Here is a 17,683-nt window from a genome sequence, read left to right on the forward strand (position 1 = left end):
ACTTGCTGGGGAGCCGCCCGCCTTCCTGGCCGGGCCTCAGGCCCGGTGCCCAACATGGAAGGGCCGCAGTGCGGCCACCAGGCCCTGAAGGCTGCCCTGAAAGTCACACAAAGACAACCTTCTACTGGAGGGCAGGCATGTGGTGCTCTGGGAAGATGCCGGAGGTAAGGAAGGAAGGTCATGGAAGGGAACAATTGCAAGAGGAGATCCCGAAGGTTCTGAAAGCAGAGGACCAGCTCCTTGCAGACCTGAACTCTGTGTGGGCCTCTTTATCGGCCCTGGCAGTGGAAGACACAGGAGGAGGTGATGGACCGGGGCTGTGCCCAAGGAAGACTCAGGGGAAGCAACGTGTGGACAGGGAGAGGTGGAGCAGGCAGGCCCGTGCGGATCCGGCTGGAGCGCAGCCAGACCCCAAGGCAACCACCAAGCCAGGCCCCAGGGAGAAGCGAGCAGATGCCACTCCACTCTCTGGAGAAGACCATTAAGCAGAAAACTAAAGAAACCGACTTTACATCATTTCCCAGGTGGAGAACAGTTGGCATGTAAGCCCCTGACCAGTGCCCAGCCTCTCCTCTGTCTATCTCACTCTTAGGTACCATGTTCTTTGTTCTCTCTTAACTGCAACTCATTTTTAAACTAGATTGCTTTTAAAAGAAGACTAAATAAAGTTTCCCTTAAGTTATTTAGGTGGTGCTGGGGCAGCTGGGGCTGCTGGGGGCCTGATAGAAGACACAAACACGCAGCGGGAGGCCTGTACCCAGCAGCCCCAAGGCCCACCACCTTGGTGCTGGGGCTGCTGGGGCCCTGATCAAAGACCCGCAGCCCCAAGCCCCGCCATCAAGGTGCTGGGGCTGCTGGGGGTATCAGAGACACAAACCCGCAGGCCCGGCATCCAGCAGACCCAAGGCCTTCGCGGCAGCGCTAAGGAGCAGCAAGCCGAGCGGTAGGAAGCAGCAAGCAGGTGGGCAGTGAGGGAGGGATCCCGGACTGTGAGAGGGCACATGCTGGGCTAAGGGACCCCCCACCCATCCCAGTGCATGAATTTCGTGCACCGGGCCTCTAGTGTGTGTATATATATAGGACCCAAAGCAATAACTAACATAGAAGAAAACAGGTTCCAAATTTATGGACCTTGGTTGTAGAGAACCTTTTATGAATTTTATTCCAAAGGCACAAAAAGTAAAGGCAAAAATAAATGAATGGGACTATATCAAACTAAAAAGCTTTTGCACCCCAGAAGAAACTGACTGCAAAACAAAAAGGCAGCTAACCAGATGGGAGATAATATTTGCAAACAGTAGCTCCAACAAACGTTTAATTTCCAAAATATATAAAGAACTCATAAAACTCACCAAACAAACAACCCAGTCAAAAAGTAGGCAGAGGATCTGAAAATACACCTCTCCCAAGAAGACACAGGAACAGCCAACAGATATATGAGAGGATGTTCAACCTCACTGGCAATTAGGGAAATGCAAATCAAAACTACAATGAAATACCACCTCTCACCTGTTAGAGTGGTCATTATCAACAAGACAAGCAATGACCAAGTGTTGGAGAGGTTGTAGAAAAATGGGAACCCTCATTCACTGCTGGTAGGAAGGTAGACTGGTACAACCACTATGGAAAGCAGTCCGGCAATTCCTTAGAAAATTAAGAATAGAGCTACCAGAGGACTCAGTAATCCCTCTCCTGGGTATATACCCAAAAATCTCGAAATCATGTGTTCATGATGATATATGAGCCCCTATTTTCATTGCAACATTATTCACAGTGGCCAAGACATGAAAACAACCAAAGTATCCTGTGATAGTGGACTGGATAAAGAAAATATGGTACATATACACAATGGAATACTACTCAGCCATAAGAAAGGATGGAATTTCAGAACATTATAAGAGAAATAAGTCAGTAAGAAAAAGCTAAGACCCATATAAGTTCACTCATTTGTGGGATATAAAACTGAAACTCATGAACACAAACAGCAGTGTGGTGATTGCCAGAGGGAAGGGGGTCCTATTATATGATAACAGGAGAAGATTTGACTTTGAGTAGTGGGCACACAGTATTTACAGATCTTGTAACACAGAAACCCACACCTAAAACCTCTATGTTCATGTTGACCAATGTCACCCCAATAAATTGAAATTTTTTAGAAGTTAATTTCTTTATATTAAAAAAGCAAACAAACAAGCAACAACAAAAAAGATCTAATACTGCTATGTGCAGTGTCTGGGTTTCAGCACTTAGGAACTATTTTAACCATTTGGAAATTTTGCATTATGAGGTCATTTTCACTGAAGCATTAATTTGTATGAATACTGTATAGCTATAAACTTAGATTAAATCTTGCTAGAAAGAGTTTAAGTTTGCACAGATGTTTATACTGGTGATTCTTGTGGCCCTCTCTTTAATCTTGATCCTTCGTGAATCATAGAATCATATTTCCAACTGCTTACTGGAAAGTTAGTTATTTTCATGATCATAGTATCTCCCCTGCCAGGCAAATATGGAAAATGAGTTATTCTCAAAGAAAAACACACACATGTTCCCTTTGATTAACATCACTGAGGCAAGAAATTCTGTCAGCAATATATCCTCTATCTTCAAATTAGTAGAGGCTTCCCTTTTAATTTCACCCCTCCTCTTAATCTACACTAGGGCCTATTTGCTCACAGCATCTCCCAATACAAAGTTATTTAATAGCATTTCAATAACTATCAAACTCACTTCTTGAAACATATCTCATTCAAAACTAAGTTATTACAGATCAATTTTATTGATCTGTAACATGAACTAAATTATTTATTTTCATTACATTTGTGACTAATAATTGTATCATTTTTATTAAACACAATTAATATTTATCAGTATCAATGAAACAAATTCTCCAACACTAAAGTAAAAGGGTTAGGGTAAGTTGTATTTAGAACAAAAGCACGAATTCTAGGCCTTAACATTAACAGGCTTTAGATATTTTCAGTATATATTGCTACTTACCTTATGGGCAGGGACCAGATTTACCAAAACTGTATCCAAAAGCTCCTGAGATACTGTATCACCTTCACAAATAATGGAACTCATGAGGTCTACCATGTGCATATGAACTTTCTGATTGTGGCCATTGCTGAAATTCAAAATAGATATTTAGGGTGTAACTAAAATATTCATTATTTAATCATAACACGGTACTAATAAACATTACACTTTATAAAAAAGATACTAAAATATTAATTATATCAAATTCTATATATTCATTTAAAGCTTCCCTGGCTCCCAAGTCTTATAATAGTATCCAAAATCTTTTTTTAAACTACATTTCCTGGATTACTTTTCCCTAATTTTAACAAGTCTCAAAATCAAAAGTAATTAACTCAAATGCAGCTTTATATTTAACTTCAGAAAATCAAATTGTTTTGCTGAAATTCATTATAGTAATTTTAAAGAATACACAAATATTTCAACTATTCACATGAATTAAGGAGTCAGTAACACATAAGTTAATAAAAAGATAAAAATATAATCCAAGAAATATTTTTATATTGGGTATAGATTGCCTTAATGCTACTCTTGTATTATTTTCTACATCACAAATTTGATTAAGGTATATTTGTTTTTTAAAACATCTATAGAAATGTTAATGAATTCTTAAATTACAACTCTTAGCCTTCCAATATTTATAACAAACACAGCTTAAGCAGATTCATCTGTAAGTTAAAACCCTTCATATTTAAAAAAGTTATATTCCTAATAAAATTAACTTACTTTATAACTGAAAATAATGTTCTGTATAATTGTGTAAAAATTTCATTGCTATCTTCCAACTCAAAGCATATGTTATATGACTTGACCCAAGCAATGTTCTAAAATAAGAGGTAAAAAAGATGAAAGATAAACACTTTAATTAGTGCAAATATAAAAGCACAAATAATTTAAAATGCCATTTCAAGATATAATATATTGCTTACCTCAAGTAAATAAAAATACCTATTGAATTGTGGGCTCTTTGTATCCTCTAACCCCTTCAACTGCCTTGTTATAAACATAAATATATCCTTAAAAAAAAAAACACAAAGTATTGTTTAGATTATAGAATGCTAAATTAAAATATCCAATGCTAAAGCTAATTCAGCACTGGTATCTATCCTAATAAATTATAAACAACCAAAAAAAATTGCATTTGGCTGGAATTTTTTAAAAGGACATCATCATATGAAAATACCAATTATCTTACTACCCTTCATAGGAAAATAGAAAATCATTTACCATAATCTTAAAGAAGAGAAAAAAACTTCATCTTACAGCAAGTTGAAAAAATAGACCTAAAAATTGAGTGAACTAAAATTTATGCTAACTTTATCAGAATAAAAGAGGTAGCAATGACTGGGAATTGATCAGCTTTGCTAGAACAGCACCTATGTATGGTAATTATATAGCAAGAACACAATTTAGGAGCTTTAAATTCCAAAATGAAATCTCCAAGTAAAAAGACAATAGATCACAGAAGCTTAGAAATTTTAAAAAGACCCTTAAGAAGTTAACTTTTAAGCTTCCTATCTAATTGTTATAATTATTTGTTTCTCCCCACCAGTTTTCAATCTATCTCTATTCCTTGCTTTCTATTTTTGGGTTCACTCCCCACCTCTGAGTGGAGGGAGGGCAGGGGGTGATGGATGGGAGAAAATGAGTTCATGTGTCTCTTTCACGTGAATATCTCTCTCTTTTTCTCTTTCTCTCTCTCCCTCCTTCCCCTTCTCCCTGGGCCCCCACCCCCGGCTAGCTCCCTTCCACTCTCTCTAAAAAGCAATGGAGAAAATATCCTCTGGTGAGGATTAACACCAACAAAAGAGGGGAAAAAAGTTTCCCTTAGAAGTAAAATGATAAACAAGCTTATTTTTAAAAGGGAAGATATGTAATATGCTGATGACGAAGTATATTTTCAAGAAAAACACTATCAAAGTACATCCTTAAAAAATGGTTACTATGACAGTGCTGTGCAAAATATGTCTATGGGAACTGTCATGTTGACTACCTGAAGATGGAAAGGCAACAGTCATTTATAATTTCTCCAACAATCACTGACCTAAACGTGAAGTCAGGTGTAAAGGGTTTTCCCTATGACAACAATAAACTGACAGTGGAAAGGTGAGAATCAGTGTCACAATTTTCTATTATTACTACTATAGACAAAGAAAATTATAACTTTGATGCAAATAGAGTGAAAACTATTCGATAACTTAAAAACACCCTCAAAATGAATATTTTATAAGTACTGCCCCAATAAAATGAAAAAAGTATTTATAATTAAGACCCAAAAAACAGACCACAAAATATAAGATGCCCTTATTTTTTCAGCTATGAAGAAATCCAAAGACTCTAAACTCAACTCTTCAATGTTCTTCTCATATATTGTCCAGATATGTTGCTATTCTTTTGGGAGAACTTTTCATCACCCTGTAGCCTTGACATAGGTCAGATTATGAAAAATGAGAAATCCACAATAGAGGTAGAAAAAATCATGTAGCAGCACTAAGTTACACTTCCCTCTTCATGAGAATGCCAATAAGACACCTGGTGAGGAAGAGCCACAGTCAATCAAATACAATCACTCCTTAAACCAATTAAGCACTTCCAAATGAGACGTTCAAATTAGAAGTCAAGATATACACCTAGGTGTACAACTCCACAGACCAGCTCACATTAGTGAAGTCTCTGATCATTCTCAACTCTTTCAACGTTCAATTCCACTTTTAAGTAACAAATACTTGCTCCTACCACCGCCATCCTGAGATTCTTTCACCAATTAAAATGTAAAACAAGTAAATCCATCTAGATTAGGCATTCCATACTGAAATTTGGCAGACATGATCAAATAAGCAGGTTCTTCACTCCAATTATCAAGAAGCAACTGCATAAATTCAAGAATCAAGTCTTGGTTGTTTTTCAACAGAGTAAACCCAGTTCCTGACACATAATTAAGATCAATATTTGTTAAATAAAATAAACCTAAATTGACTGCTATTTTTTCACACTGGGTATTAATAATCATCCCATGGATTCATTCTCTAACCAATTTGTCACAATTATCTTTTACTGTGTCTTTTGCTGTCAGTTTTTTCTAATTTTCTCCCTAACCTACTTTATTCATTTTTCTTACTGTATGCTATTTCTACAGCTAGATTAATTGCGCTATTCTACTTTTCTCATCTTTAAAGATTTACCATGCATAAGGCTTTATTTACAACTACTATAACTAGGTCTTTTTTTATTTCATTAAAATTTTGTTCGTATTATTTTCTTCAACACAACTCACATCACACCTCACATCTTACATTAAATGGATTAGGATTCATTCATATATATATATATATATATATATATATATATATATATATATATATATATATATATATAATGTATATAAAGCCCTGCACACAAAATCACACAGCCCCGCCCACCCACATGCGCTTTACTGCACCGGCCGCCAGCCTTGCTGCGATCAGAGCCTGTGGGCTACAGGGGAGGGACCGAGAGGTGCTCCATGCACTTCATGGTGACCAGATGTTTGGTCATTATGGCCACGGGCTTTTTATAATATAGATATAGGTTTTTACTGGATACTGTCTTTTAAATAACAAACATGGTCTCTAACATGGATTTTCAAAAGAGAAAACAATTGTCCCCCAAGTAATATGGAAATAAAGCTAATGATGACATAAAAAGTATAGAATAAACACCAGAAACTGTTTTCTAAAAGCAAGTACTTAACGGGGATAGCATTATGGGAAGGAAGTTAAGTTCTAAAGAAAACAGAAGTTTAACAAAAGATTTCAGCAGCTAATGTCTAATGTCTAAGAAGCCAAAGAAATTACCTAAACACTCTAACTCCCATTTTAGTTAGAAAGATAATAGAAGTATCAGTCAATCTTGGCAGTTCTTTAAATCAGTACTTGCCTTTAGTTTATCAGGGGATGTGTAAGGAGCTTCAGGAGCATAAATCCTGAAAATATCAGCCAGGCAGCAGGCTACTAGTAGGCGAACATCTTTATCAGGATGCTTGAGAAAAAAGTCTGAAGCCAGATGTAAAGCCAGGTTTAAATAAAGCTCCTTTTCTTCTTCAGAGTCCTGGTCCATATCCATGAAAGTTTTCACAACCATCTATACAAAAACACATTAATCAAATAATGAAATCGTTCATGTACAAATAAAGTTGAAATAAAAGCCGTATTAATTGCAAAGGTTAAACTTCCAATAATTATACTTTTATTTTTCCCCTGGAAGTGTCTACCTGAGAGAACAAGATCCTTATAAAACTATAGGGTAAATAACTTTTCTTCAAAAGACTAAGTAAAATACTTTTAATTTACGCATACCTGCTAACCAGATTTTAAAAATTTAAAGCTACCCTTACATAGTGCTTCTGATCTCACTGATACAACTGGAATAAAAGGAGTATGTCTCTTCTTAAAAACAGCATCCTTTTAAAATAATATATCTAATCCTTTTAAGAGAAAAGTATACCTCTAAAGAAAAACCTAAAATGACAATTTACTTTTCCATCTAAGCCATAAACCACTACAGATACATGGATTAATATATTCAGCTAAAAAAGAATATGTAAACAGATTCAAGAAAGGATGGCAAAAATGCATCCCTAAATGTGAAAAAGCTATCCTGAGAGACTACCATAGCATCCAACAAAATATTTCTTGTGCAACAGTAAAAGATAATATGATATGGATAGTGCATTAGTAGGACTCAATAGCATGTATAGAATGAACCTACCAGAAATGGTTCCTTTTTCAAAAACGTTTACATAAAAGAAGTAGAATAAACTTAAGAATGGGGAGAAACAGCACAGTTTGAATTCTGTGAAGAGCTTTCTCTAATTTCCGTACTAGTAGTTACGATGAACCCTCAGTCTATACTATTACCACTTCAAATAAGACAACAAAATTGCCTAACTTGACATAGCACAGGAAAGGTGACCATCTGGCATCCACTAGGTGGTGCTACAAATACTAATCAACAACCAAGGCTAGCCACCAAGTATCAATGTCTAGGAATTGGTCTTGGAGACATACTGCAAGAATTTCCACTCTGCTGTAGAGCTAAACTTCTGAGTAATAAATGTCCAATGTCTTACTGAATTCTCAGAGCAGCCGTGAGAAACTGTGCCTCACAGAGTAGACCCTCAGTTCTATTATGTCAGATGCCAGAATCAACAGTAGAGTAATTCTTCCAGATGAGCACTACAGTTTCAGGGTATAATGTCCAGATTACTCTCCTAACTTTTTAATTTTATTACTTTCAAGATATATGCCTTGATGACCTAGTGTATTATGAAAAGAGACAAAGAAAAAAAGACCTATATGCAGAGAACTATTTCTTTCTCTACAGTTACATCTTACGTATTAACAAATTGTTATAATTTATAAAACTTACAGCTGTACTTGGACATGTCAAAAATTATAATCATCCCACACCAAATCCTGTTTATATTTCTCTAAGAAGTTTGCTAAAATAATGGTAAGTGTAAATTAGGAAAATTAAAGAAGATAAATTATATTAATCAGAATACAGTTGGGCATAAATGTCTACAAAAATAATGAAAGCATACTACAAATACTAAATGTAAGCACTATACAAAATATTCTAAGACTAACAAGTAAGTTTACTCAAGGGCTAGATAAGGGGGAATTCCTCACTACCGTCTACAACTTAAATAGTGTTACAAACTTATCAATAACTCATATGAGTCCTCTGAATTAAAAAAGATGTTTGAGAAAATAACATCTCTAAAAGTCGCTAAACACTAATCAGCTTATAAGTGTAGTCTCTGTGTTTAACATAAGTTTCTTAGGAAACAATAGGGTTGTTTACCTATCATTGCTGAAATACAAACAAATATGAGGAAATGAATGTATACGTTTCCCTAAAAATTCTGTAGTCAAGAGAACATAGATACACAGAAGAAAACAAAACAAAAGAAAACCCGATTCAGAATTGTAGCTTTACTATTTTTAATAAGATATATACTGGTTCCTAACTAGATAAAATATCCACATTTTGGGAAATTGAATCTGCTCAAAGATGTGTTTGCCTTTGAATAACAAACATCTGATCTTTGACATCCTAAAACTTTAAGCATAAAGGCTATAAGACTAAGACTTTATCATGAAATTTATAATAGTATTTGTATTAGGGTCCTTTTCTTATGATAAAAATAAACCACGCATCAATAGCTATAAAACAGTACTTTGCTTTAAAGTTCCTGGGCCTTCATTGATTAATTATGGCAAGTTTTTTATCTTGAAATATAAGTAAATAATGACCTATCAAGTAAAATAAATGACTCAGTTGATTCAACCAGGAGAGGGGAAAAAACACTCAAAATTTTAAAAAATCTGAACTGGTAAATCAATTTAACATTCTCCTTGGCCACTCTCTTCCTTTAACCATTTTAACAATCAAGAGACCATCACTGACATGAAGGAAAAGGAGAAATATTATTCAAACATATATGAAGAGACTCTAGCCATAGAATGACGGCCTCAGCTATAGAAGTTCACCATCAGTGTTGATTCATTCACACATGTCAAAGCAGAGAGAAAAGATACAGTAAAGCTCTTTAACCCACCCTTAAATAACTTACGAAAAAGTAAAATATAGCCTGAGTATTCAGAACAAAAATTTGAAACTTCCTTTCGAGAAAACTTTCTATAGACAAAAATGAATATGAATATTGTGGAGTTGTTCTTTATGCTCAACTATAGTAGGCCCAAGAAAATCTGAGCCTCACCTTTCTAATTGCTCTCCCATTAACAATAGCTAAGAAACACTACAGTTCTTTACTACCGCCACTCTCTGAGATCCTTTCCCTCCCATTCCCTGCTTTGATTTGCTTTTTAAAGTTACCCTAACAAGATACAGCACTAATCAAGCCCCACACCCTTAAAGGGATTTCGGGGGAAAAAACAAAAAAAGAACCAGAACCAGTTTTACTCACCTTTAACCGTCTCACCATCTCCTCTTTAGATATTTTATCTGAGATTTCCTTGACACCAGGAGGATAAGTAATTTTTCCATCATTGGTCCTCGTCTTTGAATGAGCCATGATGGAAATATTTTTACCCCTAAAACAAGAAAGTGATTAGTTGCAAACCAAAAAGTTAAAAAATATTCATAATAAACATGAGAAGTAACATTCCTAATTTATAGTAATTCACCTACCTAATTAATGAAAAGCATTTTATTGAACATTTCCCAAATTTTTTTTCATTTTCATTAGTGGCAAGCTAGTTTATTTACACTAACCCTCCAACTACAAAAACTAAAAATGACAAAAAATGTGCAAATTAGGTATATTTTTAAAGTGCCATAAATTTATCTGTTCAAAATCTAAGACAATATAGAAACCCAGGGAAGTAAATGGAGCACTGGAGCATTACACTATATCCACTTATGCCCATTGGACACTTGCCAACCCTGAAAAATCTAGAGTTCAGTTTTGGTGTTCTTATGGGGCAAGGAGAGCAGGAAAATCTAAATCTGTTGAGGTAGAATGTCAAATAAGAGACCTCCTGACATTAACATGGAATACTACACCATCCCCCAAAAGATAACACCTGCAAAAAAACACACAAAAAAAGAATAAACCACAAGTAAAATGTGTCCTTGCCCCCATCACCACCCACAGGCAACAGCAGAGAAGGCTGCCTTGGTACTAAATAAAAAACTAATACAAGGGAGCAAGAGCTCATTAGTGTTGACCATGGGTCTTGCACATTTACTGAGGTTCACATTACCTAAGTAGTCCAAAGAACCTCAACAAATGAACTCAGTGACCCCCTTATTGGTTGTACCCCCAGCACCTAATATAAATAATTCCAAGGCCCTGCCAGCATCGCTCGGTGGTTAAGCACTGACCTATAAACCAGGAGGTCATGGTTCAATTCCTGGTCAGGGCACATGCCCAGGTTGCTGGCTCAATCCCTAGTGTGGGGTGTGCAGGAGGCAGCCCATCAATGATTCTTTCTCATCATTGATGTCTCTGTCTCTCTCTCCCTCTCCCTTCTTCTCTGAAACTAATAAAAATGTATTTAAAATAATTCCAAGTCCTGCCTAGAGGAGAGCATGTTCATTCTATGCCTTAATGACGTTTCTAGGACAGTGAACATTATCAAGTCAAAAATAACTAAGTGCCTAAGGAAACAAGGCAATATGAGCAACAACCAGCCGAAATATCAGATGTCAAGAACAGACCCACAAACAATTCGGATATTATAATTATCAAACAGGTTACAAAAGTACTATCTTTATAATTTTAAAGAAATAAAAGACAACTCTGAAATATCTATAAGGAATAAAAATTATAAAAAGTAAATTAAAATATTTGAACAAATAATAGAACTTCTAAAAATGGAAAAGTAAAGAACTGAAATTAAAAATTCAATGGATAAGTTTATTAGATTATAAGAAGCTATTAAAATTAGTGACTGGAAGAGAGGTCAGAAGAAATTATCGAAAAATATAGAAAAGGGAAATATAAAAATAAAAAGAGAAAGGATAGAAAGATTTAACTTATGATTCATGGAAGTATAAGAAGAAATGAGGCCGAAGCCCCTATCTGAAAATATCATAAAACACCAATCCACAAATTAAAGAAGCAAAACAACTGAATTCAAAGTATTAGTAATAATAAAACAAACAAAATCTTAAAGCAGACATATTACCTTGACATGAAAAGTATTTAATTTACACTAATAGGTTCCTTCTCAACTGCAAAAATATAAGCCAAAATACAGCAAAAATGTCATCCTCAGTGTCGGGAAAAAATCTGATTGCAGAGCTCAAGTTTACATTAACATACATAGCACACAGAACATTGCTTAGCACAAAGAATTTAAAATTTAAATATAGAAAGCTTACAAAAAACAATAAAAATATAAGTACAAGATGTTGAAAGTGAAAGGAAATAAATATACACCATGCAGTGACTAAGGAGAGTACTTAAGCTAAACAGAAGTTTTAAAATAAAAATTAAAAAGGTAAGCTCCAGGACCCATTCCTTGGTATTAACTCAACAGAAATACATACAATTGTCCACCACAAGACAGGCATAAAAATGTTTATAGCAATATGCTATCTAATTAAAAAGTAATATCCAAATTGACCATCACTCCAACATACAAGATGGCTGGGAAGGGAGGGCAGTTGGGGGAACCAGGCCAGCAGGGAAGGGGAGTTGGGGTTGACCAGGCCTGCAGGGGAGGGTAGTTGGGGGGGACCAGGCCTGCAGGGGAGGGCAGTTGAGGGGAACCAGGCCTGTAGGGGAGGGCAGTTGGGGGCAACCAGGCCTGCAGGGGAGGGCAGTTAAGAGTGACCAGGCCTGCAGGAGAGGGCAGTTGGGGGAGACCAGGCCAGCAGGGGAGGGCAGTTAGAGGGGACCAGGCCGGCAGGGGAGGAAAGTTGGGGATGACCAGGACTGCAGGGGAAGGAGGGCAGTTGAGGAGGCCAGGCCTGCAGGGAGAGGCAGTTAGGGGAGACCAGGACAGCAAGGGAGAGCAGTTGGGGGAAACCAGGCCTGTAGGAGAGGGAAGTTGGGGGCGATCGGGCCAGCAGTTAGGCGTCAATCAGGCTGACAGGGGAGCAGTTAGGCGTCGATCAGGCTGGCAGGCAGAAGCGGTTAGGGACAATCAGGCAGGCAGACAGGAGAGTGGTTGGGAGCCAACAGTCCCAGATTGTGAGAAGGATGTCCTACTGCCACCCTTGATCCCCCGAGTGTTCCCAGATTGGAGAGGGTGCAGGCTGGGCCGAGGGACAAACACCCCCCCCCCAGTGCACAAATTTTGTGCACCAGGCCTCTAAAAAAAATATATATATATATATATAAATAAAATGGGTTAATCCCAAAGAATACAAGGCTTAATTTACCACATAAACAGATTAAAAAAGGAAAATCATGTGATTATCTCAATGAATAAAGGAAAAATGTTCGATGAAATTTGACATCGATGCATGATTCTGAAACAAAAAGAAAAAAAACATGCTTAAGAAACTAAGAATTAAATGAAATTTTATTTTATCTGAGAAAGGTAAGATACAAGCCACCTACAACATAAGATGCTTATTGATAATCCACTAAAAGCTTTTTACTTGTGATCAAGACCTCCACACAAGCATACTATCATCACTTCTATTTAACATTGTAATGGAGATACTAGTCAACAAAATAAGAAAAAGAAGTACAGTGTAAAGATAAAAAGGAACAACACAGTCATTATTTGAGATTATATAATTACTAGTGGTCCAGTGCACAGATTCATGCACATTGAAAGGAAATTAATTAGAAGAAATATTGTAATATCGCCACTCACCCTTTTTCTATAATAGGTGTCAATCAAATTCACCATCAACAATGACGTATTGAAACACACGTGTGTAATTGGTGCCAGCGAGAGCGTTATATGTATCACACATGCGCGATTCAACTTAGCCTTTTATAGAAATAGAATAAACTTGCTTAATTAGACCTACTTTTTGATTTAGCTGAACTTTTTTCAGCCCAGTGAAGCACCCCAACTTCTCTTTCAGGTAATTGTCAGCAACACAGCAGTAAATACCAACATGAAGCAGATTGTTACTGTAGATCACGCAGGGAGAACAAAGGGTAAAATAATTAACTGCAACAGTGTTTGACTATATTCTGCGCAGTGAGAAAACCTGAAGTCATTTTCTTTTCTTTTTTTTTTTCTTTTTTTTAATTTTTTTTTTTATTGCTTAAAGTATTACAAAGGGTATTACATATGTATCCATTTTATCCCCCCGCCCTAGACAGTCCCCTAGCCTCCCCTATCACCCAGTGTCTTATGTCCATTGGTTATGCTTATATGCATGCATACAAGTCCTTTAGTTGATCTCTTACCCCCCTACCTCCTGCCCCCCAACCCTCCCCGGCCTTCCCGCTGCAGTTTGACAATCTGTTTGAGGCAGCTCTGCCTCTGTATCTATTATTGCTGAAGTCATTTTCAAGTTCCACCATTTCTTACTTCTTTTCAGTTGGGTCAAGTTTCTAAACTTTCTAAATCTCTCTTTTCCAGCTAATGAAAAGAAAATAGGATTCTACCAAGTCTGCCATCTACCTACTCCAGGACTTCTGTGAGGATCAAATGAGATGAGGCATGGGAAAACACCTCACAGACATTTGGTTAAAGTGAAAATGTTTGCACCTTGCTATAAAGCAAGTTGTGTTCTTGGGCTGAAGAAACTGCAAAGGGTAGCTAGAGAGAGGAAGCCAGGCGTTGCTACGTGACGTCATTACCCGGCACCCACAGCCACCGTTTCCGGGCTGGGCCAGGCTGTGGGTTGCATTTTGCGCCAAAGGGTCTCGATAGCACTGGCTGCAATTTGGTGGGCTGTCGCTCCAGGATGGTGACGGGGCCTGTGTTGGGAAAAGCCGAGTGTTGCTTTGTTGGCGCCAGGTCCACGGTGCCATTTCTTTGTACATGGCCTGTGTGGGTCATGGCAGCTCTTGCATTGAGCATCTGCCCCCTGGTGCACATCATAGCTACCAGTCGGACAGTCAGAGGGAAACTTAGCATATTAGTCTTTTAAATATGTACTTGTGGCCCAGTGCACGAAATTCATACACAGGGAAGGGGGTGTTCCTCAGCCCGGCCTGCACCCTCTCCAATCTGGGAGCCCTAGAAGGATGTCCTACTGCCAGTTTACAGGGATCGGACCTAAAAAAGCAGTGGGACATCCCTCTCGCAATCCGGGACTTCTGGCTCCTAACCACTCACCTGCCTGCCTGCCTGCCTGATTGCCCCTAACCACTCTGCCTGCCGGCCTGCTCACCCTCAAATACCCCCACCACCAGCCTGATCACCCCCAACTGCCCCCCCTGATGGCCTGCTCGCCCCCACCTTCCCTCCCTTCCCCACTGGCCTGCTCACCCCCAACTGCCCCCCTGCTGACCTGCTCACTCCAAACTGCCCCCCACGCTGTCCTGATCACCTCCAACTGACCCCAGTGATGGCCTGCTTGCCCCCAATTGCCCCCACCTGCTGGTCTGCTTACCACCAACGGCCCCGCACCCCACCAGCCTGATCACCCACAACTGCTCTCCCCTCTTGGCCTCTAACTGCCTCTACCTCGGCCCCGCCACCATGGCTTTGTCCAGAAGAATGTCCGGAAGGTCTCCAGGAAGGTATCCCAGTCTAATTGGCATATTGCCCTTTTATTAGTATAGATAGAGGCCTGGTGCACAGGTGGGGGCTGGCCGGTTTGCCCTGAAGGTGTCCCGGATCAGGGTGAGGGTTCCCTTGGGGCGTGGGGTGGCCTGGGCAAGGGGCCAATGGTGGTTAACAGGCCAGCCACGCCCCCATGTGGTGAGGGTCCCCGCTGGGGGGTGGCGTGGCCAGCCTGGGTGAGGGGCTGATGGCTGCTTGCAGGCTGGCCAAGCCACCCAGTGGGGACCCTCACCCCATGAGGGGGTGGCCAGCCTGGGTGAGGGGGCTGAGGGCTGTTTTCAGGCTGGCCACAGCCCCTTCAGGGTGGGGGTCCCCACTGGGGTGCCTGGCCAGCCTGGGTGAGGGGTGGATGGCTGTTTGCATGATGGCCACACCCCTTTCAGGGTGGGGGTCCTCACTGGGGTGTGGCCTCCCTGGGTGAAGGGCTGAGGGCTGTTTGCAGGCTGGCCAAGCTCCCCAGTGGGGACACTCACCCCTGAGGGTGTGGCCATCCTGGGTGAGGGGCTGATGGCTGTTTGCAGGCTGGCCACGGCCCCCAGCCACCCAAGCTCCCAGTGGAGGCTGGCTGGAAGCAGGTATCTGGGATTTATTTACCTTCTATAATTGAAACTTTGTTGCCTTGAACGGAGTCCACAGCCAGCCAGGGCAGGCGGGAAGTTGGGCTTCCTTTATCGCCAGGGGCAACCCAAGCCTCCTGTGTGCTCCAGCACCATGGCCACAGCCATATTGTTTGGGTTTATTTGCATACTTGGTCCTGATGAGCTGGTGGGCGTGGCTGGTGGGTGTGGCTTGTGAGTGTAGCAGAGGTATGGTCAATTTGCATGTTTCTCTTTTATTAGATTAGATAGATGTAGGTAGAAACTCCAAACGGATTTATAAGTAACATGTTAGAAGTCATAAGACTGAATTTAACAAGTTTGTACCACAGAAAAGTCTATATGAAAATATCAATTATCTACAGCTACTTATTGGTGAAAGACTGAATTCCTCAAGATCAAAAATAAAACAATACAAGGATATCTGCTCTCACCACTCTTATTCGACATAATATAGGAGGCCCTAGCCAGCAAAATAAAATCAGAAAAAATAAATAGCATACAAATTCCAAAGGAAGAAATAAAACTATTTCCATATGACAAGATGGTCTACATAAAAGTTTTGTGGGAATCTATAAAAAGAAACAGCCAAAAAAACCCCACAAACTAGGTGAACAAGGTTGCAGGTTGTAAAGGTCAACACACAAAATCAATTGCATTTCCATACATAGCAAGAACAAATGGAAACCTAGGTTAAAAGCACAACACTACTGTCACTTCCCCATCCTCATTTAATGAAATACTTCAGTATAAACCTAACAAAACATACAAAGGATTGGTATGCTAAAAATTACAAAATACTAATAAAAGAAACCACAAAAGATCTAAATAAATGGATCCATATACCATGTTCATGAATTGGAAGATTGACCTTATGTAAAGACGTCAATTCTCCCCCAAAGTGATCAATAGGTTTAAGGATTCTAATAACATCCCAGCGAGACTTTTCATTATTGACAAAGTCAAGTTTATTCTAAAATTTATACAGAAAGGCAAAGGAACTAGAATAAATAAAATAATTATTTAAAAGAATTGTTCTGGGAGGAAATCTTTCTACACAACTGTAAAACTTTCTATATAGGTACAATAAACAAGAATGTGATATTGGTAGAGAAACAGACACGTAGATCAAGGTCACAGAATAAACAACCCTGAAAGAGATCTACAAGTATGTTGAATTGATTTTTACAAAGGTGCATAAGCAAATAAATGGAGTAATAATAAAATTTTCTATATACAGTGCTGCTGGAGCAACTGTATATACATATGCAAATAAAAAAAAAAAACCTTAATGTAAATACCTCATACATTTTACAAAAATTAATTAAAAATAGCCCTGGCCAGTGGCTTGGTTGGTTGGAGCGTAATACCGTATAGCAAAAGGTTGTGGGTTCAAATTTGGGTAACAGCACACACCAAGGTTGGGGTTTGATCCGTGGTATGAGCACTATGAGAGACAACTAATAGATGTTTCTCACATCAATGTCTCTATCTCTCTAAACCTCTTTCTCTCTCTCAATATATCCTCGAGTGAGGATAATAAAAATTAAATAAAAATAGACCATATATTTAAATATAAAAAGTAAAAATGAAAACCTGATAAATTGACTTCAAAAGTTAAAACTGATTGCTATGAAAAAAAAACTGTTAAGATAATGAAAAGATAAGCTACAGATTAGTCTTTTTGAGAATGTTAAATGAATGGAACCAGATTTGGAGAAAATATTTGCAAATATATATTTTTCAAAAGACTTTCACCTAACATATATAAAGAACTCTCAAAATGACACTATAAGAAAAAACAATCCGGACTCAGCGCCAGACTTCCTGCCA

At 38.6% G+C, this 17,683-nt stretch overlaps 1 protein-coding gene across 11 annotated transcripts in view; it reads right to left on the reverse strand.

Moving 5' to 3' along the window:
- PDS5B (PDS5 cohesin associated factor B) overlaps nucleotides 1-17,683 on the reverse strand; it is a 270,172-nt gene that overhangs the window by 179,713 nt on the left and 72,776 nt on the right. For all 11 annotated transcript variants that reach the window (XM_059684439.1, XM_059684448.1, XM_059684441.1 and 8 more), the window contains 5 exons: nucleotides 10,010-10,136; nucleotides 6,955-7,158; nucleotides 3,969-4,055; nucleotides 3,766-3,863; nucleotides 3,001-3,127 (listed from right to left, as the gene is read on the reverse strand). In XM_059684439.1, coding sequence (XP_059540422.1) covers nucleotides 3,001-3,127; nucleotides 3,766-3,863; nucleotides 3,969-4,055; nucleotides 6,955-7,158; nucleotides 10,010-10,117 — 624 coding nt within the window. In that variant the 5' untranslated portion in view covers nucleotides 10,118-10,136. The remainder of the gene's footprint in view (nucleotides 1-3,000; nucleotides 3,128-3,765; nucleotides 3,864-3,968; nucleotides 4,056-6,954; nucleotides 7,159-10,009; nucleotides 10,137-17,683) is intronic.

This window comes from Myotis daubentonii, chromosome 2, assembly GCF_963259705.1.
Source record: "Myotis daubentonii chromosome 2, mMyoDau2.1, whole genome shotgun sequence".
In the NCBI taxonomy this organism is placed as follows: Eukaryota; Metazoa; Chordata; class Mammalia; order Chiroptera; family Vespertilionidae; genus Myotis; species Myotis daubentonii.